Genomic DNA, 27,856 nt, shown 5'->3' on the forward strand with positions numbered 1-27,856 from the left:
CAACAAGGTTTATTAATTAAATATTTACAGGAAATGTATTGAAAAAGTTTTACGTTTTAGAAAATTCTGTATTCAATATGCTTAAACCAACTTTACCTTTTTGTATTTATATGCCATATTTTCCCCATGAATATTTTTCTCAAAACCCTGAATTACTGGTTACATTGTATGTTAAAGGCTCTAATTTTAGAGGTTTTTCCCTAGACTTAGTTTCCTGATACGAAATCTGCCTCAAGTTCCTGCCACTGTGGTTTCCTGACTGCTATCTCCTCAGGTAAGAAGCTTAATGTTGGCTGAGAAGTGAGTGATCACGGACACTGAGTGCTGTATACAGTCCGAATCTTCACACATGCCCCAAATGCCTCTCTGTGAACAAAGGGTCTCTCATTTCTCACTGCAATATGCACTGTTATTCCTCAAGAGCATTCATCCTCTTACATCTTGTGTTAGTGTTTATTCAGACTTCACGGAGTTTTCTTGTGTGCACCACACCTGGTGCCTGGCTGCGTGCCGTTCACAGTGCTCACAGAGCTAGGGGTGCTCCCTTGTGCAGGCCCAACAGTGTGTTTCAGGTTGAGAGCTGTTGCTTAAGACCTCTCCATTCCTTATATTTACAGAGTGAGTTCTCTTACATCTTTCGTGGTTCTGCTGCACAGTTGTCACACACAGGGATTTCTTCCATTTAAGCTGGTGTATGTCAAATGAGGAAGAATGACTGAGGGATCTTCTACATTGATTACAGTTTCTTCAATGTGCAAGTCCTCTAGAGGTGTGTTTAAATGTTAATGCTATGGTTGAAGTCTCACCCACATTCATTACATTTATAATACGATGTTATCTAAGGTCAGAATATTTACTGAAGGCATTCATAATTTTCTCTCCATTGTGGGTTCCCTCGTGTCGTCTAAGAGCAGAACACTGACTGAAGGATTTCCCACAAAGATGACATTCATATGGTTTTTCTCCAGTGTGAGTTCTTTCATGTCGTCTGAGGGCAGAACATTTACTGAAGGCTTTCCCACACAGGTGACACTCATATGGCTGCTCTCCAGTGTGTGTTCTCTCATGCTGTCTGAGGTTGGAGGACTGACTGAAGGCTTTCCCACATAGATGACATTCATATGGTTTCTCTCCAGTGTGAGTTAGATTGTGTTTTCTAAGGTCTGAGCTTTGAATAAAGGCATTCCCACAGATATGGCATTCATATGGTTTCTCTCCAGTGTGAGTCATCTCATGTCTCCTAAGGCTTGAGCAATTACTAAAGGCTTTTCCACACAGATGGCACTCACATGATTTACCTCTGGTGTGAATTTGCTTATGTTGATTAAGGTATGACTGGTCACTAAGGGATTTTGGACACTGTTTACTGATACAAGGTGTCTTTTCTGTGTGAGTTAACAAATGTTGAGTCAACATGAAGCCATGAGTGAAATCTTCTTCCAAATCTTTATATTCAAAGGGATCCTCTGGAGTATGAGATTCCTGCTTTTGGGAAAGAGATGAAAGGTTGTTAAAGTTGGCCTACATATCCATACATTCACTTTTCTACATAGAAATCCTAAATTAACCACTCAGTGATAGTCTCCAGTTAAAATCTTGCCAGTGTTACTTGCATACACACAATGTGTTTGTTACCCCCCTGTCTACATAAAGATTTTTTCTTTTGTAGCATCCCAACTACAGAGCTTATAGATTATGTTTCAAAGACTGGGCATACTATCAGTGTTTATGCAGTTGTCTTTTTTTTTTTACGATCTCATGTTATGGTTTGGGGGCTCAGATTAATTTCTTCACTAAATTCAAACTAGCCAAAACTTTTTGCTCAAAAAAAAAAAAAAAGTTTAATCCCAACTTAATATGAATTAGGCTATTGTGCTCAATTATTAACATCCTATTTCTAGGTCTTTCATTTGGATGACCAGGGTTACTACTCAGGAAACTTACCACTGGCATGATTGCAGATGTGTCCTTCCTGCTGATACGTTGTGTGGCTATCATTTCTTGCTCCTTAAAGGCATTTCCCCTGCCTAAAATAATTGAAGACAAAACAAATAGTCAGAATGGCAGTAGGGTAATGAAAATGTTGAAAAGCACCAAGATCCATGTGAGTATGTTTCAAAAACTGGCACTTTGATGGGGCAAATATGTCAAATGAAGGAATACTCTAGGAATACTAATTCTCAAAGATTTTCAGAATTGAATTATGAAAAAATTCTAATGAAGGCAGATTGGGTAGGGAAAGAGAAGAGAAACCTTCAAAGGGGAATATTAGGGTAGGAGTTACTGTAAAAGTTTAACTTCATTTAAGTATATGAATATGCTTTCCCCAAAGTCAAAAGAAACACCGGCAAGAGAAAACATGAATTGTGATCGACAAATGTAAGGAATAATGACAACATTTGAAGAATTTTGCCCCAGTGTTCTTCTCCACATTTTAGAAAATCACTCACTTGACAAAATCTTCAGTTGGTATTTCCAATAACATACAGTGAGTAGGCACCTCCTCATACTGAAGCACAGGTCCCTGCAGCTCACCTGGGCTCTGACCTTGAAGAAATCTAGTTCCTTCACTCCACAGCTCTTGTCCTTGCTCCAACTGGAAAATCAAATCTGATTTGCAATGCTGATATCCTGTTCATTGAAAAAAGGTACGTGGATTTTGAATTCTGTACTACTAAAAGTCCTCTCCTTCCCCAAGGCTAATCATCATTAAGTCCAGGACAGGCAACTGAGGAAGAATAAGGAGAACACAACAAGAACTTGAATGGAAAAAAGCACAAATCCAAATATGTGTCGAAAATAGTGAAGACCTTCTGGACGGTGGTGTCCATGCCCAAATTTAAAGACAGAATGCAGAATCCTCAGTCTTTTCAGAAATGGAGAAATTAAATGTCTCCACAGTGGGTTGAATATTACTTTCAAAAAGACACCAAGTAAGCTCAACAAGAGAAATCAAAGTTCTATTTCTGTCATTGGTCTAGTTTCAACCCTTGAAATAATGACTATGGGAGAATAATTATTTAGAAAATGTTTAAATAATTTGTTTATGCATTCAGAAATACTGAATTCCCAGTTCTGCTCAGGTTGTTAGAGACTGAGTAGTAACAAAGACATTACACTGTGGTCAAAAGTATATTCTAGTGGTGTGACACACTAAATGTAGTAAAATATAAAGAAACAACTTTCTTTCAAGTAAGGTCTATGAAAGATTCAGGGTAGAGAGTGGAGTAGGTATGCGGGTATGCAGAAGCTGTTCCAGTTACTTGCTGACTGACCAACTACCTTCCCACCCACCCATCTATATAAGTGTAGGCGTTGGCAGACTCACCCAGGGAGACAAGGTGACGTATATTTTCCAGCATGACATCCCTGAACAGCTTTCGCTGGGATATGTCCAGCAGGTCCCACTCTTCCTTGGTGAAGTCTATAGCTACATCTTCAAATGTCACTGATTCCTAAAACATCACGGATATTCTGTTTTAGACAGAGCATTCCCTACTGGCGTCCAGAGCAGGAGGGTTGCGATGACGGCACTGAGGAAGAGGGTGGAGGAGCTGGGTGTGTAGAAAGCTCAAACTAAGTCTAGGGTTCCTGTCGTTCATTCTCGGTGCAGAACTGGCATGTGCCTTTCAGATATATTACAGAGGTATAATCTGAATTAATAAAACTTTACTGTAAAGGAATATCACATGAAGTGTGATATTACATAGCCTGGATTTTTTTTTTTTTTTAAAGCAACTGGTAATTATGGGGGCACCTGGCTGGATCATTCAGTAGAGCTTGCAACTCTTGATCTCTGGGTCATGAGCTCAGGTCCCAGGTTGGGTGTAGAGCCTACTTATTAAAATAAACACATAAAGTCTAAAACAAAAACTGGTAATTATATCAGACATAGGATTATAAAACTGGCACCTGAAAATTCATAACTAAAACTTTCTAATTAACTTCAAGTAACTTTACAGACTCAGTATAAGGCAAACAATAACCATGACTTGCCACTTTAAAACCATGACACTATTCCCACAGATGAACCTTTAATGACCTGTTAGGAGTATTGAAAGACCCAATGAACTAATGTATGAAGTTCTTCCTAAGTAAACATGTATTAAATACAAGTCATTAGTCATTAAAATATCCAAGAACCTTGAAACCATCTCTAGCATTCTTCAGAAATGAACATGTTTCATGGAGAGCTTGATATACCCAGTGTAGTCTTGCTCCACTCTGCAGGCTCAGGTGTTCATAATAAGGTGTAAGGTCAGAACAGAAGGTTCAGCAGCACAAGCCAGGAACCTCTGAGACAGCTGTACTGAAGGGCAGTCCTAGCCTGACCATTCCTGTGTCATGAGGACTCCTAATTTTCTCTGGACCTTCAACACCAGTCTCCTGTCTTGTCCCTCTGCTAAAGGAGAACAGAAGCCTGTTGAATGGTTTTGCTTTATGTAGTTTTTAAAAAGTTTCTGCAAGATCTTAAATTTTACTCTACTATACGCCCTTCTCCTGAATATATAGCCACAGTTATGGAGTTAATACTCCCTATACACTAAGTGCAGTTATCAAATATGAAAAAGGTTAATTATAAAAAGGTAAAATATGTGAACGGGGCAAGAATGATAATGAAAATTTAGTTATCTTTTTAAGAAGTTTCCAAAAGTGCAAATATATTCTCTTGAAACGTTAAAATTGGAAAAATATGAATGATTCCTCATGCCCTTTGTGGCCTCAACTTCTCTTGTGCCCCCTTTAGCACTCCACAGCCCTCACCCAGCACCTGAAACACTGGACTCGTGGAAAGCACCTCCCGATCGGACCACAGTGGTCTCCTTCCTGCTCATCTCTTCAACCACAACCCTTTATGAAAGGATCTTTAGAGCCAACACTATGATCAATGGGTGGATTATTTCCCAATAAGGATGTGGACTGAGTTAGAGAAAGCAAACTTCTTTCTTCATTTCTGTAAATACACAAGCTTAATGGAGGCTGGGATAACTAGTGTGACACTATGTTACTAGTTACTGAGTTTCTGAATCATTGTAACTATCCTAGAGTCCTGGGGAAATTTCACTGGAGCTCAGATCCCTGAGGATTTCCCAACTGCAAGTGAACATTTAAGCCAATAAAATTCGCCCATCTGATGGCCCTAGGGTGTTCTTTCGGCAGAAAGGGGCTTCCCTACTCACCAGTGGCTGCATTGTCACTAACTCAGTTGCCAGGTGTCTTTCTCGGGTTCTCGCTCTCAGACAGTCCAAGCACTAAGCAGGCAAAGCTGAGGATGGAGAATGAAGCCATGAAATCCCAGTCCTGTGCCCGATTTCCAGTCCCACCTGTCATGAGACTGGGTGGGACCCCCAGCCTAACCAACAGACAGCGCAGCCTACAAGAAATGAAGAGGACTCGCTTCCTCTCCCATGTTCAAAAGTAAGAAGACAAAAAAAAAAAAAAAAAGACTAGGACTACAGGTGCTAATAAAAAACATACAAATACAGAGATTTTATGAGTAAGAACATCAAAAGTATTGAGTTATACATGTTAATGAGCCCACAGCATCCAGAGTTACTTAACTCCTCCCTGATTCCAAAGCTTAGAGATCCTAGACTCCTGCCACATACTGATTTTTATCTCCATCTGTAGGTAAACATGGAATTTCTCAGATTTCGTTATTCTCATACCCAAGCAGTGGTTCCCCAGCATCCACAGCAGCCTTCTGGAGCCATCCTCCCTTCCTGCTGTCCCTCAACTCTGACTTTCAGGTCTGCTGCCCACGGACTTGGATGTCAGAAATCCTAGCAAGTCTATTTTATGATGGTTCATCAGTTCAAGGACTCATTCTGCAAGTCCAGTCCTTAAAAATGCCCCGCATCAGAAAGGAGGGATATATGAGTCATAATGTTCCTGTCATTTACTGTCCAAATCCTTTATTTCAAGGTCATCCAGATAATACAGAAAGCCTGTGGTTCAGGAGAAAATCTAGTTGCTCTGGCTATTTTAATAAAGTGGTAACTGAAGTCCTTGAAATCCTGTTCTGTGTTAATCTTCAGTAGCTGTACTATGCCCACATTTCATTATTACACACACACGTATGTATATGTACATACATTTACATTATACACACGAATGTGTGAGACACACAGAAAGCATGTATAAATTGTCAGCTCTCCCCTAAGACACCAATAATTAGATGTATTTCATGGGAAAGTTATGATAATGTGTCATAAACAAAGTAGGATTAACTCACCCATTTGTACCTGAGGTCCAGAAAAAGAAAAAAAAAATTTGTATCAAATGTGACCCCACTTCGATATTTATTCATTTATTTAATCCTCACAATAAACCTGGTGATTTTATTTACCAGTTTAACAAATGACATGAACAAAAGAGGTTCAAAAAACTTCAATAACGTAACAAAGTTACACAGCTAGGAAATGACCTATTCATATTTTAATTTTGCTCTGTCTCCTATGAAAAATTCCTTAAGGATTACACACCACACCTAGGTTTTACCTGGAAGATGGCATCACTTCTGACTTAAATCAGTAGCCCTACCATCATTACAATTTCTTCTCCTTACTTTTTCACAGAAATTACACCCCACACTCAGTTCTCTGTACATGGGAACCTCTGTGGACTGGCCACTTCTCAAACATCAGGCTTTCCCCCTCTTCATTTTTCCTGCCTACTTTAATCCACACCGACTCATTTCAACAGGCACCTACCAGAACCAGCACTTTCTATGTTCCCTGCACTATTAACCACTATTAACCACATTTCCCCTTCAAGATCTCAACAGCAGGTGATTCCACGTACTTGCCTTTCCTGTGACTGTATCTGACAGACATGGCTAAGAAGTTGATCCCTGTCTAAAAAGAGAACTACTACTCCTAGGGGTTTTCAAATGTGTCTGCCAACTCTAAGTCATTCTTCCATGCTCCCATAATTTCAAATCTTCCCCATACCTACTGATGCTACACATTCTCGCCTTTCAAAAGGCTAGATTATTGCCTACTACACATACTGTGCTCGCTTGCCAAAGTTGCTGTAACACAGTAGCACTCACTGAAGGGCTTAAACAATAGAAAATTATTTTCTCACAATTCTGGTGTCACCAGGATTGGTTTCTTCTAACTACCCCCCCCCACCCAACTTAGCTCACAGCCAGCCATCTTCTGTCTCCACATGGCCATCCCTCTGCACATGTCTGTGACATAATTCCCTCTTCTTGCAAAGACACTAGTTAAACCAGATTAGGGCCGACCCTAATGCCCTCATTGTAGCTTAATTGACAGTTTTAAGGCCCAATCTCCAAATACACACTGAGGGTCGGGACTTCAACATTTGACTTTTGGGAACACAAAATTCAGTCTATAAGAGAGATGAATTATCTAAGGTGACACACTAACTCAGTTTTTCATCATAATATCTACAAATATTGCTACATTCATATCCATTGCTGACTTTTCTCCCATTAAATAGAAGTCGTGTCCAGTGTCTCCAAATGAATTCCTTTTTCTCCTGTTTTCTTGAGAACTGTATTCCTGTTTATAAATTACATTTCCTTTCGCAAAAACCTGTCCATCTCTCCACAATCAATCCCATCATTTAAGTTCATTACCTCTCATAACTTAAAGCAAAAATTTCCTCTGAACCTGTTCTCTCTCCAGTTGCTGCGCTTCTGTCCTCCCTTCAGAATCAAACTGAAAGTGTTGTCCTTTGCTCACATCCTCCTCTCCCTTTAACTTAAAAGGCCACCACTGATTATTTTATAAATACATATTAACATCACTGATTGTCTCTGTCTCTCCAATAAATCCTTACCTGGAAACAGAGAGGAGTTAAACTTTGACCTCATTTTCAGAACTACTTCCCCTCTATAATTAGTCCTCCCATGTCCTCTGTAAAGAATTCCTAAGCCCTACTGGAACATCTCAAGACTTAACATGAGTGCCTGTTCTTTTATACCATGTCCTGGCAGGCTCACACATTTCTTCAGTTGTTCCCATTTTTTCTACTGTTGTCTCTAAATTGAAAGTGACCAATTTCTTATCTGGATTCCCATTTCTGAGAGATCATCTCTGCTTGCAAAGTTACACCTAAAATGAAGTACTTCTCGGGACAATAACTCTATCCCACCAAATACAGGAATTACTCCTTTGTCTAAATCTTAGTTAGTGGCTGGCTCCATCTGAGTACTGACATTTTAAATGCCTTTACAAACCAACAAACACACCAGTACTATTTCTAGCCTGGGCACTACTATCATTCTTTGTTTCCATTCCCATACACAAACTTCCTACCCCGTACTCTTTCCACTCCAATTTCAGTTTAAATCTCCATTACATAGATATTTTCATTAAATTCCAACCAAAATAAGTGCTTCCCTTGTCCTCTGCCTTGACTTAAATAGAACTACTATTTTTTCAGGTCATGCATGGAATTTGTTATAGATTTATTTTTATTTATGCTGTCCTCTAAAAGACCTAAATGCAGAAAAATCTACCTATGAATGGTAGAATTAGGCAAGTTTCCCTGTGACCACTACATCGGGATGATTCCATGTCCATGATAAGAAACCTGCCCCCAAGTGCCTGCGGTCAGATAAACCATCACTTCCTGAGGACAAATTCCTCCCTGAAATACAGGAGTCTGTCTTTCCTCGAAAAAATTCTATCCAGTACTTACCCAAACTCAAACAGATGGAAAAGCAAATGAAGCCAACTCTTTGATGTGTAGCTATCACACAAAGGACCTCAGAGTTTCTTTCTCTACATAAATCACCCTTTTGATGGTGATCTATGTTTATAAGCAGTTGATAACTGCATCAGTGACATAAGTCAAAGGATACACCCTGGTCAGTCTGGATGCCAGTCAATATAACCCTAACTGAGCCAGGTCTTCCTAACAATCTTTTCTAATTGGATAAATCCTATAGATGCAATTAAGGAAAACAGATGATACCCTTTCCTTCTGTCTAATGATATTTTTTAGAGTTGTTTTAGGTTCATCACAAACTGAGCAGAAAATACAAACAGTTCCTATACACCTCCTATCCCCACAAAAGAACAGCCTCCCCCACTATCCGTATCCCACACCAAACTGGAACATTTGTTAGAACTGAAGAACCTACCCTGATACATCATTATCACCCCAAGTCCTTGTTTACAGTACCGTTCGCTCTTGGTGCTCTATCTTCTGGTGGTTTGAAATGTATAATGACATATATGCACCTTTACAGTATCGTCAGAGTATTTTCACTGCTCTAAAAATCCTGTGCTCTGCCTATTCATCCCTGCCCACCCCCTCAACCCCTGGCCACCACTGAATGTTTTACCGTCTTCTAGTTTCACTTTTCTAGAATGTCATAGTTGGGATCACACAGTATGTACTTTTCAGACTGGCTTCTTTTACTTAGTAACAGGCATTTAAGGCTCCTCCATGTGTTTTCACTGGCTTGATAGCTCATCTCTTTTTACCACTGAGTAATATTCTAGCATTTAGATATACCATGTTTATTTATTCATCACCCACTGAAGGACATTTGGGTTGCTTCCATGTTTTGGCGATTATGAATAAAGCTGCATTCATGTGGAAGTTTTTGTGTGGACATATGTATTCCAACTCATTTAGATAAACAGCGAGAAAGAAGCATGACTGCTGGATCACGTGGTAATAAGTTTAATTTTATAAAAAGCTTCCCAACTATCTTCCAAAGTGGCTGCACCAGTTTGCATTCCTGCCAGCAATGAATTAGAGCTCCTGGTGCTCTGCATCCATACCAGCATTTAGTGGTCTCAGTATTTTGGATTTTCCCCATTCTAATGGCACATAGTGGTGTTTTTGTTTTGTTTTTTTGTGCGTTTCATTGACGACATATGACGTTGAGCATATTTCAAGGGCTTGTTTGCTATCTGTAATCTTCTTTGGTAAGGTTCAGATCTTTTGCCCATTTTTTAATGGAGTTGGTAATTTTCTTGTTGATTTTTAAAATATTTTATATATTATGAGTAAGTCCTTTATCAATTGTGTGTTTTGCAAATATTTTCTCCCAGCTTGTCTTCTCACTTTTTTGACAGTATTTTTCACAAAGCAGAAGTCTTTGATTTTAATCCAGTTCACTTATCAGTTGTTTCTTCCATGGATCTTGCCTTTGATGTTATAGTTAAAAAGTCATTGTCAGACTTAAGGTCACCTTGATTTTTTCCCGTGTTTTCTTCTAGGAATTTGACAGTTTAGATCTGTTATGTGTTTTGAGTTAAATTTTTAAGAGTATTAAGGTCTATGTGTACATTCAGTTTTGTGTATTGATTTCCAGTTGTTACCTGCTCCCTCATTGTTGAAAATACTTTCGTTGTATTATTTTTGCCCCTTTGTCAAGTATCAGTTTACAGTATTTGTGTGCGTATACTGCTCGGCTCCCTATTGTGTTTCATTGATCTAGCTGTCTGTTTCACCAATAGATTATATCCTTTAATTCTTCATCCTTCTAAAGATCTCAAAAGCAACCTTCATCTCTTTTCCCAGAGGCCTCACCATATGGTGGACTTTGGTAGTTCTGGGAAACAATGGAAAAAAGCTAAAGCCAAGAGCTCTATCCTGTTCTTTCTGTATTTATTTAGATTTTATTTATTTTCAAGACAGAGCATGCATGAGCAAGGGGCAGGGGCAAAGGGAGAGAGTCCCAAGGGGATCCCATGCTATGCACAGAGCCAAAGGCGCGGCTTGATCTCATAACCTGAGCTGAAACCAAGAGTCATTTGCTTAACTGAGTGAGCCATCCAGGTACCCCTCCTGCTGTCTATTTATCTGTTTATTTATTTGAGAGAGAGAGGAGGAAGCAGGCTCCTCGCTGAGCAGAGAGCCTGATGCGGGGCTCGATCCCAGGACCCTGAGATCATGACCTGAGCCAAAGGTGGAGGCTTAACCCACTGAACCTCCCAGGCGCCCCTCCTGCTCTTTATTTTTAAGAGGTCTTGTAATCTGACAACTCTCAGACTGTGAGCACTATGGTGACTCCAAATAACAGAAATACTTACACTTAAAATACATGCAGGTATCTAGAGTGTGACACTTGACTACCAAGAAATAGAAAAAGAATTCAGCATAGGTCTCTATCAGATTTCTCTGACTCATGCCTAAGACTGTAATACCCTAAGCTTCAAAATATTAGGGCTTCCTAGAATAAATTATATAGCTTCATTACTGTTTTTTCTATAAATAGGATGTCCTTTGTTTTTGAAAAGAAAAGTTTCAAAGAATTAGGATGTATCTTAACATATACTGAGATCTAGAGATATAAAAGAACAAGTTGTTTTTGAAGAGAAATCATCCAGTATACATTTTAAATATAAGCATTTAATTTAGAAAAAGTTGTCCCTGGCATCCTTGTCATCATTATCACTGCCACCATCATCAAACGCTGGTGCAGCAAGGCCAAAAGAATGTCGAACCAGGTTCTCCTGAGGCCATATGCTCCAGAGGGCCAAGGCTCTAGTCTCAGCCTGCTAGAGCCCCAGCCAGGCTCCCCTATATACTGGGTGATGTACAGATTGAGAGATGGCCCTGACTCCTTCATAGGACCACTGAGAGGCAAAAATGGGTTAATGAGTATAGTTTGCACACGGGTCACTGCTGTAATTACGTCTGGGGCAATACAGGCAAACTGCAGCTAAGTACAAGGGCTCAGAGAGTTTAGGCTACATCCGTGAACCGCTCTCCACAAGCTCATGTTTTTACATCTGTTGTCTTACATGTATGTTTGTCTTTCATAGTCTTTTGGATAGATGGATCTTCTGTAGAAATATAAGCCAGTAAGTAACAGTGAACTGTTTACACACAGAAAACAGTATAAAAACAAAACAAAAATTACCTTACATTCTACACTGAAAGTGCTGACAATTCCATGGTACAATCTTTGGGCACAATTAAAGTAGCCACAGTGCAATAGTGAGGATGACAACAGTATAACATGAACTTATGGGGCCCCTGACTCACACCAATCACAGTCCTCACAGGGGGAGAATCCCCTGGAGAATGTGGACATGCGGAAGACGGCCTAGCAGTCCCTCCTTTCAACCTAGTAGGATGGACATGAGGAGTCCGCATTTTGGCAAGTACACCAGGGATGGTGCTGTGGAGTGTGTAGTGGAACCCTGAGAAGTGTGAGGAAGTGGCTAATAAGCCAGAGACAAATTCTTAATATGGGCTCAGGTCCCTAATCTGACATGGCCAGATTCACCTCCTCAGAGTCACTTGGTTGCACGGAAATCCTCTGCCTTATGGGCTTGCCTCATTCATGGGCCACGTGCCCCCTCACCATGCGCCAGCTCACTGTCTCACCCGCGAACAGCCCTTTTACTAGAACGGCTCTCCCATCCCCAGTGTGGCAATCTTAACTTCCTTACTCCATAAGAAGCTGCTTACATATCATACCTTCTTTGAAGGGTATGATCCTCTTCCCTGAACATTTAGTCTAATGTTGGCGCCAAACCTCTCCGTTTTCCTAGCAGGGCATGTAGGACACTTCCCTACAACAGCTAGCTTGACTGTCTCCTCCTCTGGACTGTGTGAACTGAGGGGAGCAAGGATAACATCTGTCTCAGGCTCAGCACTGTACTAGAGTCTCTTTAAACTGTATGGGATACAGAGATTCGATGGATGTAAAAAAGCAGTGTAAGAGTAATTTACCATTGAAACAAAGTCCTCTCTGTTTTAGATCCATCAAATGTAGGGCCAAACCTTAGTGCTCTGGTGGCACTATTCTTGCTCAGCCTTCTACCAGAAGCGAATTTTAATCTTCTAACTGAAACACAAAGTGATGCAACTACTTTCTATACTACAATTTTCTATACTACAACAGTTTAACAATGAAGGCCTCCGGAGTGCAGGCTCAGGATCCAGGGTTTTGCCATCTAGTAGACTAGCCTGCTTCTGAGCTAGTGACAAGTCGTCTTTTGAGAATTTGTGAGGGTTTGTTTGGTTTGGTTTTTTTCCCTCCTCCAATTCAATGGAATTGGGTTTGGTTTGTAAACTGACTTAAGTACAAGAAATACCTGAATGGACTTAAGGTCAGAGGTCTTCCTAGGATCTACAGAGCTGTCTTAAAGCTGCTGTCAATCAAGTGATCCTCAGAAAGTGGTGGGGAGACTGGTGGAGGTACCTCGCTACCGCACAGGCGGATGACCTCTGCGGCCCACATGCGCAGACGGTCCCCTTCATACTACAGTATAACTGGAGAATCTATCCCCATATTCTGTGGAGCTGCCTTGTATATATGATGACGCAGTGCCACCTGGGAGGGAATGCTGGATAAACAAGAGCAAATTCTCCTGAATGTTTTACCGTGGAAATTCTTGGGCTTTGTTTTTTTAGATGCAGAAATATTTAAGTAAAGATTTACTATTACACAGTGATGACTTATCATCCAGAAAGCGTTTTCTACAGACAAGTAAATATAAATGCTGGAACATTCTCTAGAGAGCTCAATACAAGTATAACTTTTAAATCTGGTTTTAGTAAAACTGTTTTTAAAAACACAAATTAGGGGGCGCCTGGGTGGCTCAGTCAAGCCCCATACCGGGCTCCTTGCTCGGCAGGAAGCCTGCTTCTCCCTCTCCCACTCCCCCTGCTTGTGTTCCCTCTCTTGCTGTGTCTCTGTCAAATAATAAACAAAATCTTTTAAAAAAGCTACAACACACAAATTAGTATGTTATATTGTTCTTTTGTGGGTTTTTTTTTTTTTTTTTTTAAGATTTTATTTGACAGAGCACAAGCAGGGGGAGTGGCAGCAGCAGAGGCAGAGGGAGAAGTAGTTTCCCCACTGAGCAGGGAGCCTGATGCAGGACTCAATCCCAGGACCCTGGGATCATGACCTGAGCTGAAAGCAGATGCTTAACTGAGTGAGCCACCCAGGCACCCCACAGCTGTTATTTCTATGAAAAGCAAATTTCCTTGGTCAAATTAGGTAGATGCAAATTCTGTTCTTGCTGTTATCTTATAGTCAATAAATAAATGTTACTGTGCCAGCATTACTGCTACAGTAATGCCTTCAGAGTTCCAAAAGATCTATTGTATTAAGAAGATCGAGAGCAACTGCCCATATTTCAGGTAATTCAAGTCACTTGGATCAATCTGTTGCATTGCTAGATCAATTATTATATTTCTCATCAATCTATATATACTTTACTAAATAAAATTTCTAGCAACTGACCTTTATTCGATGCCCTGGGAAACGTATCAATAAATCTTAACTGGAGGTTTAATGGACACCAGGTAAAATTCTGTGAACTCTAAATATGCCCAGTCAGCCTCACAAAATAGTAATGTGTTATGACTTCCGTTATTATGAAGAACTGTGGCACACGTTCTGTAAAGCACGTGTCATGCACGTCACAGTAAAAACTGGTGGTGAATGTCTTCGTTGGGGAGTCCCACAGAATCAGCAGCTTTAGACTGAAATGAGTGAGGGCTTCATGTTATTCTTACTTCCTAGATGCAGTAAAAGGAGGCAGAGAGAAGCCAACTATCCAAGAAATGTCAACTCTCTGTTCAGTTCCCCACTTCCAGGCCACTGCTTCCAAGCCAGCACTGGAAAAAAGCTGTGAGGTGCTCAAGTGTCCAAGTAAGCTCTTTTCATATTTGGGACTTGTATTACATTTCCCTCTGACAGTTCCTCCTTTTCACAGCCCTGGAGTCTGGAGTGTATACTGGCATGGGACTAGAGCCCACCTTTTCTTTGTTTGAGCTAGGTAATGGCACTGTCTGGGTTTAGGATATTTTCTTCCTATTGTTCAGACAAATAACTTGTAATTAAAAGAAATAGCTGCATCATTCTTCCTTAGATCAGCCATCCAGTAACTTCTCCTTTGCTGAATTTAAACTGACCATAGTGTTCACTTTTACTTAAAGTCTGATTTGGACTACCGTCCACCCGTTCTCAAGCACCTTCATGATGCATCAGGGAAATTTCCAGTCATTAAGCTGTGGAACATAGAATATGTCCAAAGAAGCCTACATGATCCATACCTAGTGACCGAGGGGGAAAATAACTTAGAGAAACATGTAAGGGTTGAAGAGGCTGGGCCACTCCAACTGTGGAGACCTGCTGTGGCAGCATCACAGAATTCCATCAAGAATGAATCAATGCTAGATCCACCTAACTCAAGAGGCATGATGCTAATACTGCAGCAAGAAAGTCATCCACAACCAGGGTTTTCCCCCAGGTCCTGATTGTGCAGAATCCTGGAACTTCTTTCACCATCACTGAGATCTACCTTGGGCAGCAGAGAAGACTCTTGTAGTTCATCCCTTCTCAAGCAAAAGGAACAGCTGTGACAGCTGGTTTCAGAAGGCAGCAGGCTCCTGTTTCTGGACTCTATTCCTCCCAACTATAGGAAGTGGGGTCCACTCAAGAAGTCACTGAGGCAGAGGTAGGAGGAGCTACCCTGATTGGCTTCCTTAAAAGGTAAGACAGAACATCCCAGTTCTTTCTCAGTTCTACCATTATACTCCTATCCTGGAGCAACAAAGGAGAGTTACTAATTTTTTAGTATGTTCCTTCAGTCCCTCTGGTAGTTAAGCTTGACTTGGCATGCACTGGTTCCCAAGAGTTGCTTATAAAATATTCAGGGGTTTTGTAAACTGGATGGTACGCCCTTGTTAGCTTGAGTTTTGTCAGTATACAAGGAAATCAGCAAATGATATAAATCAAGACTTTGTCTGTTTCAGAGAGTCAGTTAACTACTGCATGACTGCCAGAAGCCACCGACCTGTATGTTTCCCTTTCCAAAAGGACCGCAGAATGTGGACTCTTGCCTCCGTTAGCATTATCTTGAGAGAACACTAACTTCCTCCATCGTTTAGATTCATACGGAATCTTGTATATCTGACTTAAAATTGAGAACATTACCTTAAAAATAACATGCTTTATGATTTCTAAAACAAATACATGTGTTTAAAAAGTATTTCACATTTCTGCAAAAGTTAGCACTGTGGTCCCCAGCCCAGAACTCCCATTCCAGCAGAGGTGTCCATTCCCAAACTGTAAGCCTAAAGGTTCTCTTGAACTCGCTCACATCTTCCAGCCCCGCTGGGTACGAAGTCTGTGGATGACTCACAGGCGAAGAAGCCATCTGCCCCAACACACCATCAATACTGACCCCATATTGGGTGACAGGTATTCACTTGTGGTCTTGCCATTTACTCAGAAGACCCTTTATCATCTTCACCTTTCCTCTCAGGAAACCAGTCTGGATAGGATTCACGTGACCGGACAAAACCCAGAGAGCATATCATTAACTGGCTCATATTTATCTGGTTCAAATCATCAGTTTATGATGAGTTATGTCTTTTCATGGTTTCAAATGCCTCTGAAAAATAGCAACTCCAGAGGATAAACGATTTGGCAGGCAGGGAAAGGATAAAAAAGGATGCAGGGTATATAAGTAAGGGTGGTGAGAAGTGGGACTGAGTCATTTTGTGGCTTCACGCCCACCCTTCTATAGATGAGTTTGGGCTGGATTAAAGGGGACCAGAGAGTGGAGCAGAACTTTCTGCAGAAGAGCCTTGGCATCCTCTCTCCCAACATGGGGTATGGACTTCCAGGATCTTGAGGGTTTAAGGTCTGGGCATCTTAGTCAAACAGAGAAGATGTGAGGGGCAGAGGGGAAATCTTCAGCACTGGAGTACTTGGCTCAAATGGCTGCAGTGAATCCATCCTTTCTAGTTGAGACAATACTTGGGTTGTGAGACCATTCACTCTCATACTGAGTTTCCAAAGCTTCTGAATATGCTGGACTACTGCCTGTAGGAATTCATCTGCTGAGAAGGAGTTCACCAGTTTTAGGTTCTGGAATCTATCAACTTCACAGAGGGTCTATCATAAGCCCCTTATCTGACACTTAAGGAAATGTCCACCACTTCCAGAAAATACAGAGCCTTCAGCCTAGACAAGGTCACCACCTGCCTGTCACTGAAGGCCGTAAGAGCTTCCAAGCCACAGTTGTGTTAGAAGAGGAGTGAAGAGTGGTCATTTTCCTCGAAGATCCATGACTTTGAAATTTTAGAGTTGTGCAGCTCCAGATTTGTCAGGAATTGGGGGAGTTTTGGTGACTGGGAGTTTCCTCAAGTGTGCAACGTGCAACTCTAGTCAGGTGGGGTCACCTCTTCCCAACTTCCTTTAATCAAAGCTGGAATGATTTCAGATTTATGCCTCAGCTCCCACACTGAGTAGCATCCCACACTCAGTGACAAGAACCCTGATCCCATGTATCGCCAGGAGAGAAGCCTTACCTGAATAACCAAACGTTATCATGCTTAGAGGACTAAAATCTACTGACTTCAACTTGAATTGGACGGCGGAATGATTAATGTTCAGGGCTCTTGAACAGTATCAAAGCTCCAACGAGCCACCATATATATACTCTCTGAGAAGGCCAGCATGGGTTCTATGTAAAAACTGCCATCCATATAAAGCAGATACCCTCAAGCATTTTCCCAAATACAAGTCCATACATACATACCCTGTAAGGTGTCAGGTACATGTCTCCATAGTGCAGAATGCTCAACTAGCATCTTCCAAAGCTTACAAACTCTGCAAAGGAAGAAAACCGACATTCATCTCCAAAGCTGATGAGAGCACCCATAGTTTCACACCTGGCCCCTTGCTGTCCTCCTCCACGGCTCCAAGGCCAGAAGATGGGTGGATACCCTGTTCCAACTGTGCCCTCAGCTCTTGTACCAGTATTTTCCCTTGTAGGGCACTTGGACTGGGCCCTATGGCTCCACACCCCTCCAACACCCGCCTTTTCCCTGAGCTTTGAGGTACTTGCCCTTCACACAGTGAGAACACCCCTCCCCTGGACACTGGTCCACACCTGGAAATCTGAATCTCTTCTGTAATGCACAGAAATGAGAATGTCTTCAGCATCACAGAGCTAAGCAGTGCCAAGGTGATAACCAAACTTTGCTCTCTGCCGGCTGTATGCATGTACTGTGATGAAGAAATGGAACCTTCTGACTTCTTGGGTGAGCTGAAGGGCCTGAGGAACTGGAGAATGGTCTAAATGTCTGGAGAGGCGAAAGCAGGATTCTGGGCACCGTATCCTCTTCTTTTCCTCTGAGTCACCCAGTGAAGAAGACAGAGCTTTGATTCAGATCTGAAAGAGAAACCATATATTAATGCGAGGATCTGGTAACGGGAAAGGTACCAACATCCAGGACACTCAACAATGCCTAAATTATACTCTATAAAATATGGTTTACCAACTGAGTTATCCAGAACATATGGGAGAATCCAAGGGGAGAAGGGAAAATCTAGGGAAGCTACTATCACATTGGTGAGGGGATTATGTTAGGTTTTGCCTTCAAGGCAAATTTAGATTGAAATGTAAAATTATGTTTTACCTTTAGAATTTTTCTTCAAAGAAAATATAGGGATATGTAGGGAATCCCTATACACATGAAACAGGAAAGTCCTGTGAGTGGGAAGGAAGACTAGGTAGGTATCACTGTGTTTTGTCCATGTTTCCAAGTGGTACACATCAAAGGTCATGAGTGGATGAAAACCGTAAATAAAAAAGCAGCTTCTTGATAGCTGATATTTTCTTAGATTATCAAAAATGCCAGCTAGATCTCACAAACTTTTGAAATGTCCTGTGTTAAACAGTCATCATTTTGAGCCAGGAAGAGGTCCTGACATGTATTTCTCTGCAAACTACAATCATGAATTCATAGGGTTTAAGGAGAGTCCAACTCAATGAAAATGGCATGAGAAAAATAACTAACACAGTTAACTATTAAAAAGGAAGAGGAAGGAGTGAAAAAATAAATGAATATTAATACTCAAAGAATCCTTTGCCTCGGAGCAAAACATTTAAGAATTATCTAATAATTTTAGTAATGGATAAACAACAAGTTATTAAAAACCTTAAAAACAGGAGAGCCTGGGTGGCTCAGTCTATTAAACATCGGCCTTCAGCTAGGTCATGATCCCAGAATCCTGGAATCAAGCCCCGAGTCAGGCTCCCTACTCAGTAGGGAGCCTCCTTTTCCTTAGCCCTCTGCCTACTGCTCTCCCTCCCCGCCCCCTCTCTCTGTGTCAAATAAATAAATAAAAATAGAACTTCAAAGCAGAATTATAAGGATGAAGGAAAAATGACTTGGCAAAGCTCCCAAACTTCCAAAAATAAAATAAAAATCATTTAAAAGAGACCACACTGCGAGGTACAAAAAAGAAAAAGAGACACTGCTGCAAAACCACTCATTAATATTGCTGACAGGCTTAAAATGAGCTAAAGAGAAAAGGATTAAGTAAAAATCATTCAACGCTGTGAAAGACAAGCCCACCCACAACCTATGAAATCTATGTTACTGGTAAAGACTACAAAGGAAATGATATGACAAAAAATAATTTCATAAATTCAACAAAAAAGTATTAAAGCATACAAAAAAGAATTTGTGAGTTTGTGGAAATGCAGTTTGGAAAATCACATATAAAGCAATAAAAAATAAAAGTGCCCCAAACAGTCTATAATTCAAACATGAATGATTTGAGGATCATTGTAAAAACTCAAGTGAGATATGAGATGATATTCAGTGAACAAAATGTGATCATGAAGAAGGCCTACAAAATCTTTAGCGAAACCAACTGTGACCCTTAATCTTATAACCAAGTGAACTCTTCCTCAACTCTCACGAGATGGATTTAGAAAAGATTTGTAAGTATAATACACAGATGAATCAGCAATAATTTAACTAGTGGCACGGAGACTGTGCCAAAGAGGAAAAAAGGGACACACACTACTTAATATTTTTAGAGCACTGCTAAACGTTAAGATTTCTCAACCCTTTCCACATTATTTGGACATAGCTGCTTAGTTCTGAATACAACATTTATTTTCTCCATACCAAAACCACGTTCTCCAACAAATCAGCCAATAAAATGACTGATATCTATACCCATTCACCTTTCTTTCCCTTTCAGAGCTGCAATCTGGAAAAATGTTATTAAGTGAGCTCCCTAGAATCCCAACACCAGTGATGGGCCAGACTATTCTAGGTGCTAGGGAGATAAAAGTTTACAAGTTAACATAACCAAAACAGTCCTCCTCTCTTGCCTCTTACCTTCTAGCAATATACAAAATGGAAAGCAAAGGAACAAAGTACAAGCTTTAAATATGAAGGAAGTACAAAACCAAAACAAATGTATCCTTCAAATTAATACTATAATAGAAAAACCTTTCAAATCCAACCTTTCATAATTTTTAACATCTCCCCTCAAACCCAACCTGACCAGGACAGGTCCACAGCACAGGAGTCCCTAAAATTTGATTTTTTTTTTTTTTTTTTAAATTCAGACTTTTGAAACTCAGTCACATGCCAAAGATAAAAAGGCTTGAACATGGGCAGGGTGAGTGCAGGGTTCAGATGGAAACCAGGGTCACAAATAGGTCAACTGATTCCTCTTCTTTAAAAGTTCAGTGAAGAGCTTGAAGTTTTAGCTCCCAGGCTAGAGAACAGAGACACATAGTGGAGGCTGGAGCCTGGTACACCTAACCCTGCCCACCCAGCATCCTGGAGAGGCATTTCCACTGAAACAAGATGGCTGAGTATCAGCCCAGCAGGTCCCTCCCCCAGAGGACTAGAACAGACAGCCAGGTCTCACCAAGTTTATTGATCAGAGAGTGCTGCAAAGCTTCAGCTCTAACGGAAATAGAATCGAGCTTCCTTTTTACTTCTGTTCTTTATTTTTTCATTTTTTCCTATTTTCCAAGTCCTTTTATTATTATTATTTGTATACTCCATAAGTGTGTGTATATATTTGCACACTTTGATTTCATTTTATTTTTTTCTTCTGGATTCTAGATTCTTTTAACAAGCAAAACAAAACAGACCGAGGAGCTAGTTATTTTCTTTTGCTTTTTTTTTTTCTTTTTTGTTGTTGTTTTTCTATTTCTTCATTTTTTTTTCTGGAATAAATGACAATAACCCCAAAAAAGAAAAAAAATGAATTCCAAGAAAAATTTGGAAGGAAGTCAAACACCTGGAGGTTAACATCCTGCTACAGAATGAATGGGTCAACCAGGATATTAAAGAATTTTAAAAATTCATGGCAACGATGAAAACACAACTGTTCAAAACCTTTGGGATGCAGAAAATGTGGTCCTAAGAGGAAAGGAAATAGCAATATAAACCTTTCACAAGAAAGAAGAAAAGTCTTAAATACACAAGCTAACCTTACACTTAAAGGAGCTGGAGAAAGAACAGCAAATAAAGCCCAAACCAAACTGGAGACCAGAATTAATAAAGATTAGATCAGAAGTCAATGAAATAGAAACCAAAAGAACAGCAGAACATATCAACAAAACTAGGAGCTGGTTCTCTGAAAGATTAGTAAGATCAACAAACCCATAGCTGAATCAAAAAGAAAAGAGAAAGGACCCAAATTAATAAAATCATGAATGAAAGAGGAGAGATCACAACAGACACCAAAGAAATAAAAACAATTATAAAATATATTATGAGCAACTATATACCAACATATTAGGCAATCTGGAAGAAATGGATACACTCCTAGAAACATGTAAACTACCAAGAACTGAAATAGAAACAGAAAAACTGAACATAACTGTAACAAGCAAGGAAATTGAGCAGTAATCAAAAATTTCCTCAAGAGTCCAGGCGATGTGTCTTCCCACATGAATTCTACCAAACATTTAAAGAACTAATACCTATTCTTCTGAAGCTATTTCAAAAAACAGAAATGGAAGGAAAACTTCCAAACTTGTTCTATAAGGCCAGCAGTACCTTGATCCCCAAACCAGAAAAGACCCCACCAAAAAGGAGACTTACAGACCAATATCCCTGATGAACATGGATGTCAAAAATCAACCAAGACATTAACCAGTAGGATCCAACATTAAAAGGATTATTCACCACAACCAAAGTGGGACTTACTCCTGGGCTGCAAGGGGGTTCAACATTCACAAATCAATCAATGTGAAATAATACATTAATAAAAGAAAGGACAAGAACCACATGATCCTCTCAATAGATACAGAAAAAGCATGTGACAGAGCGCAGCATCCTTTCTTGATTAGAACTGTCCACAGGGCAGGGATAGAGGGAACATACCTCAATATCATAAAAGCCATATATAAGAAGCCCACCGTGAATATCATTCTCAATGGGGAAGAGCTGAGAGCTTTTCCCCCAAGGTCAAGAATACCACTCTCCCCACTGTTGTTTAACATAGCATTAGAAGTCCTAGCTTCAGCAATCAGAAAACAAAAAGGAATAAAAGGCATTCAGATTGCCAAAGAAGTCAAGCTCTCTGTCTTCACAGATGAAATGATACTTTATGTGGAAAACCCAAAAGACTCCACCCTCAAAATGCTAGAACTCATACAGCAATTCAGCAACATGGCAGGCTATAAAATCAATGCACAGAAATCAGTTGGACTTCTATACACTAACAATGAGACAAAAGAATGAGAAATTAAGGAATCAATACCATTTACAATAGCACCGAAAACCATAATGTAACTAGGAATAGACCTAACCAAAACTACAGAAAACTTATGAAAGAAATTGAGAAAGACACAAAGAAATGGAAGAACATTCCAGGCTCATGGACTGGAAGAAAAAATACTTGTTAAAATGCCTATGCTACCCAGAGCAATCTACACACTCAATGCCATCCCTATCAAAATACCATCGGGGGCACCTGGGTGGCTCAGTGGGTTAATCCTCTGCCTTTGGCGCAGGTCCTAATCCTAGGGTCCTGAAATCGAGCCCTACATCAGGCTCTCTGCTCAGCGGGGAGCCTGCTTCCCCCCTCTCTCTGCCTGCCTCTCTGCCTACTTGTGATCTCTGTTTGTCAAATAAATAAAATCTTAAAAAAAAACAAATACCATCGATATTTCTCAGAGCTGGAACAAATAATCCTAAAACTTGTATGGAAACCAAAAAGGCCCCGAACAGCCAGAGAAATGTTGAAAAAGAAAACCAAGGCTGGTGCCATCACAATGCCTGACTTCAAGCTTTATTACAAAGCTGTCATCATCAAGACAGTATGGTACTGGCACAGAAACAGGCACATAGATCAGTGGAACAGAATAGAAAACCCAGAGATGGACCCTCAACCCTCAGGTCAATTAAATGTAGAAGAATGAAACTGGACCATTTTCTTACACCACACACAAAGATAAACTCCAAATGGATGAAAGACCTAATGGTGAGATAGGGATCCATCAAAATCCTAGAGAAGAACACAAGCAGAAACCTCCTCGACCTTGGCCACCACAACTTCTTGCTAGACACTTCTCCAAAGGCAAGAGAAACAAAGGCAAAAATGAACTATTGGGACTTCATCGGGATAAAAAGCTTCTCCAGAGTGAAGGAAACAATCAACAAAACTAAAACGCAGCCTATGAATGGGAGAAGATATTTGCAAAGAACACATAGGATAAAGGAGTAGTATCCAAAATCTACAAAGACTGTATCAAACACCCAAAAAACAAATAACCAAGTTAAGAAATGGGAAGAAAACATGAATAGACACTTATCAAAAGAAGATATCCAAAATGGCTAAAAGACACATGAAAAGATGTTCAACATCACTCACCATCAGGGAAATACAAATCTAAACCATAATGAGATACCACCCCATACCTGTTCAGAATAGCTAAAATTAAGACAAGAACCAACAGGTGTTGGCAGGGATGTGGCAAAAAGGGAGCCCTCTTGCACTGCTGGCAGGAATGCCAAATGGTACAGCCAGCCACTCTGGAGATCAGCATGGAGTTTCTTCAAAGAGTTAAAAATAGAACCACCTCACCATCCAGCAACTGCAGTACTAGGTATTTACCCAAAGGATACAAAAACACAGATTCAAAGGGGGACATGTACCCCAATGTTTTATAGCAGCATTATCCACAACAGACAAACTATGGAGAGAGCCCAAATGTCCATCACCTGGTGAGTGGATAAAGATGTAGTGTGTATAAATACGCAGTGGAATACTGCTCAGCCATCAAAAAAATGAACTCTTGCCACTTGAAACAAGGTGGGTGGAACTAGAGTGTATTAAGCTAAGTGAAATAAGTCAGTCAGAGAAAGACAAATACCATATTATCTCACTCCTATATGGAAGTTAAGAAGGTAAAGAGAAGAAAATATGGGAAGGGAGAAAGGAAAAATAGGACAGAGGGAAACAAGCCATGAGACTCAACAACAGAGAACAAACAGGGCTGATGGAGGCAGGTGGGTGGGGGATGGGCTAAGTGGGTAATGGGTATTAAGGAGGGCACATGGTTATGATGAGCAGTGGATATTCTGTGTAAGTGATGAATCACTGAATTCCACTCCAGAAACCAATATAGCACAGTAGGTTGACTACCTAAAATTTAAATTAAAAAAATTTATTAGCTCCTTTATTAAAATGGGAAACCCACCTTATACTTTATTTTTTGGCTAATGGGAAGTGAAATGTTAATACACAACACAGTGTAGTTAATAGTTTATTCAGTATCTCATTCACAACTGAATTATACATTTAAGTGGCATTTCTACTGCTGCAGAGATAAAATCTTCTGGCTTAAAAAAAAAAAATCTTCTACAAAAAAATAGTTCCAGTAAGGAGCACAATAAATATCCACTGTATCTCAGGTTATTTTGGTCATTTCTCAAAAATATCTGGCAATCCTATTAGGTCTTGCATGTTAATTCCAACTCCCATGTAAAATAAATGCTATTTCAAACTTTTGCTAGGACATATTAGTTTCCATAGATTTGTCTTTCCTCTTTCGTTCATCAGATGATTGGTAACTTACTTCACACATGACGTAGGTAATTTTAGAGGCAGATGCTTTCAACCATTAAAAGAATTACTTTTAATCTCAGGTTTTTTATCTCTAACTTTATGTTTGGGTCCTGTTATTTCCTGTCATATCATGAATTTTATGTTATTGCTTATAAACTAATAACTTTACTCCCTACTTGATAGATCCTCTTAGCACTTAAATGTTAGGTATCATCCAATCTGAAATTTGAATTAAAAAGTTTCTGGGCTGCTGTTGTGTCCAGCTGTTGCCCTCCTGTGTCCTTGAATCCACCAGGAAGTGGGGCCCATTCATCAAGCACTTCTCATCTCACATTATCTCATCCCACTCCAGTTTTTGGTCCTCATTAGTTCATGGACATCATTCCTGCTGACATTAATTCATAGATGAGACTCCTGAGTGTTAAAAGTCCTGTGCTGACAGGTCTGTGCTGATAGGGGAGACTCAGCAAGGATGTCCTAAGACTGTCTGAGCCTCCTGAAAAACGTCAAACCATGGGCTAAGGCCACGGTTATTTCCTTGAAAACATGTATAAACTTTAGGGGCACCTCCCAGGGTGGCTCAGTCAGTTAAGCATCTGACTCTTCATTTCAGCTCAGGTCATGATTTCAGGGTCATGAGATTGAGCCCGACATCAGGCTCTGCACTCAGAGTGCAGTGTGCTTGAGATTTTCTCTCCCTCTGCCCTGCCCGCCACCCCCAACCCTGGCAACCGGAGTGGGTGCGTGCCCTCTTAAATAAATAAGTCTTTTTTTTACAAGAAGAAAAAATGTATAAATTTTAAGTATACTTACTAGAGAGGACTTGAAAATGAATGAACCAATTGTTCAACTTTACAAAACTAAGAGAAAATAAGAGTAAACTGACATTTCAAATTTTACAAAGATAATTAGTAAAAGTTAAAAGAAAGATTAAAAGATTAAATGAAACAAGGAAAAACTGATAGAAATCAATTAAACAGTTTTTAAAGTCAAATCAAGAAATTTAAAAAGACACAAGAAAATTTTCTTTCTCAGGCAAGATGAGTCTTAAGAAGTCACTCCTGAGTGTGGAGATGACTCTTAGGGCTTCCAGTCAACATAACACTTCGCTGTACCGCCGCCACACACAAGGAGGAATTCGCTCTGTGGCAAAGACAGTCTCTGCTGTTCACTCAAACACTGGGGACCTATTTCTTCAGAACACTCTCCTGTCTGAGTGAGCCCACACATGCGCTGACTGTCCCTTGAAGACACAGACCCTGGGCCTGCTAGTACCTGCTGAGCTCAAGGTCAGAGCACATGCTTCCATTTCTCCTGCTCCTGAGCTTCTCATCTCTATCATTCCTGGATCCCTAAGCCCCAAACACCACCCTTATTCCCCCTCCAGGCTCCCCGCACACAGTCAACGCACTTCCGCCTCCCTCCTCCGTGGAGAGAGATTTTTCTTCTATGCTTGGCTTAAAAAGTCTGGACCCTTTCCTGTCAACCTATCTTGTGATTCCCATATGTGTACTGAGGCAGGTGAAGAGGTCAGTAAGAGAAGCCAGTGGAGAGGAACAGCACTGTCCTCACAGGAATAACATGGCCTGGATGGGATAGTGTGGCAGGGTTTGCCTTTCACATCCCTACCCCCAAAATTTCAGATCATGTATCTCATACTACTGAGCAAGAGCCGCTTCTCTGTCATGGTTTTACTCACAATCTCAAATATTTAATTCCTCTTTTCCAAAACATCCCACTAAACTATTAAAATATATGAAATTAAGGAGACCTAATTAGTAGCACTGGAAAATATGAAAGGAGGTCAGTAATGGAAACAGCTGAGAAATTTATTCAATTATGAACAGATGGGCGCTCTTTCAACAACGTTCCACAACAATTCAGCTCAGCCTTGACCATTTCCAGAAACAGGGCAAAGGGAACAAACATACTTAACTAGTAACTAGTTCACAGCCCACTACAATAAAAGATTACCTAAAGGGAGAAAGAAGATGTGGAATATTAGACTGATTAACTGAAGTTTGTTAACATAAAAAAATTACCAACATTTTTACCAAGACCACACTGAAATAGTGTACAATCACTTACTAAGCACCAAAGAATATTTTCAGTATTAACAGACTGTAAAACTACTGAGATTTCGTCATATGAATCTGACATAGTACATTTAAAAGAACACATAAGTTAAAAATTAAAAACAAAACTCTACCGAATTTGGGATCTACCCTTCTTTTGCCTCCATTGCTACTGTTGCTAGACGCCCCCGCCCCCATTCTGTACTCTGTCGCCTCTCCGCTCATCCTTTTTCACTATCTTCTTTTACTCCACTGCTTCTAGCCCGGGTCATGGTCTCTCATTCTTATTTGGTCTAAGCCCATCCGACCCACTTCTCTATCCTCAATTTTACCCCTGCTTTTTCTCGTCTCTCTCCTTGGCTCTGTTTCCCCGGTTCTCCCTGGCCTCTCTCTTTCCCCCTTACCCCCTGCCCAGGGAAACCACACTTTCTGGTGGCACAGCCAGTGGGAGCGGATGGGACAGAACAAGGGGTGTCAGAGGACGGGGCGGGTGAGCGCCCCAGCACGGGGTCGGTCCGAGGAGGTGACTGTGGTGGGGCCCGAGAAGCAGCCGGGCCGGCCTCGGGACGATGCGAGGAAGGTGAGAACTCAGGACCGGGTCCACAGGATTCGGCCGCAGGAGGGCGAAGCGCCCTGGTGCCGCAAAGGGCGAGAACCCACGTCGCGAGTGGGGACCTGACACGCGCGGGGTGCGGAGGGGAGACAGTGAAAAGAACAGAGGTAGAAAAGTTGAGGCGCGGACGGCGTGGGAGCCAGCCTACCCGGAGGAAAAGGCGCGGATCCAGACCAGCAGCACGCGTCCCGCGACCGGGCGGGGCTCCCCGCAGGCGAGGCGGGCGGAGGGGGATGCTGTAAGGTTCGGGAGGCGCAGGGCTCCGGGTGAGAAGGACGCAACGCCGGGGGCATCAACGTGGGAGCTGCAACCAGAAATGCTGAAGCTCACTCCAGCTAAGACACCCTTCCATCCGGG

General features: G+C 40.9%; 1 protein-coding gene across 3 annotated transcripts; it reads right to left on the bottom strand.

Annotated features, from left to right (window-relative positions):
* Nucleotides 1-27,719, bottom strand: LOC111144618 (zinc finger protein 705D-like). Of its 3 annotated transcripts, XM_022499009.1 has the most exons (8): nt 27,648-27,719; nt 17,865-18,146; nt 17,511-17,581; nt 5,181-5,266; nt 3,329-3,455; nt 2,536-2,631; nt 1,945-2,027; nt 1-1,485 (listed from the first exon to the last, which is right to left on the bottom strand). In XM_022499009.1, exons 4-8 carry the CDS (start codon nt 5,190-5,192, stop codon nt 835-837), a joined length of 969 nt encoding a protein of 322 aa, XP_022354717.1. In that variant the 5' UTR covers nt 5,193-5,266; nt 17,511-17,581; nt 17,865-18,146; nt 27,648-27,719; the 3' UTR covers nt 1-834. The 3 variants fall into 3 exon arrangements, with proteins under 3 accessions (XP_022354717.1, XP_022354716.1, XP_022354715.1); XM_022499008.1 differs by lacking the exon at nt 5,181-5,266 and having other exon boundaries at nt 1-1,482; XM_022499007.1 differs by lacking the exon at nt 5,181-5,266.
* Between the last annotated feature and the right edge of the window lie 137 nt (nt 27,720-27,856).

This window comes from Enhydra lutris, unplaced genomic scaffold, assembly GCF_002288905.1.
Source record: "Enhydra lutris kenyoni isolate GAN:26980312 unplaced genomic scaffold, ASM228890v2 scaffoldscaffold11, whole genome shotgun sequence".
Classification (NCBI taxonomy): Eukaryota; Metazoa; Chordata; class Mammalia; order Carnivora; family Mustelidae; genus Enhydra; species Enhydra lutris.

Bases quoted from the DNA above. Each gene is read 5' to 3' on its own strand.
- LOC111144618 (XM_022499007.1), bottom strand. From the start codon at position 17,531: ATGTACCTGACACCTTACAGG. The intron at 2,632-3,328 runs GTGAGTCTGCCA...TTCAATGAACAG, and splicing joins ACGTCACCTTGTCTCCCTGG to GATATCAGCATTGCAAATCA. The intron at 1,486-1,944 runs GTAAGTTTCCTG...CTTTCCCAAAAG, and splicing joins CATCTGCAATCATGCCAGTG to CAGGAATCTCATACTCCAGA.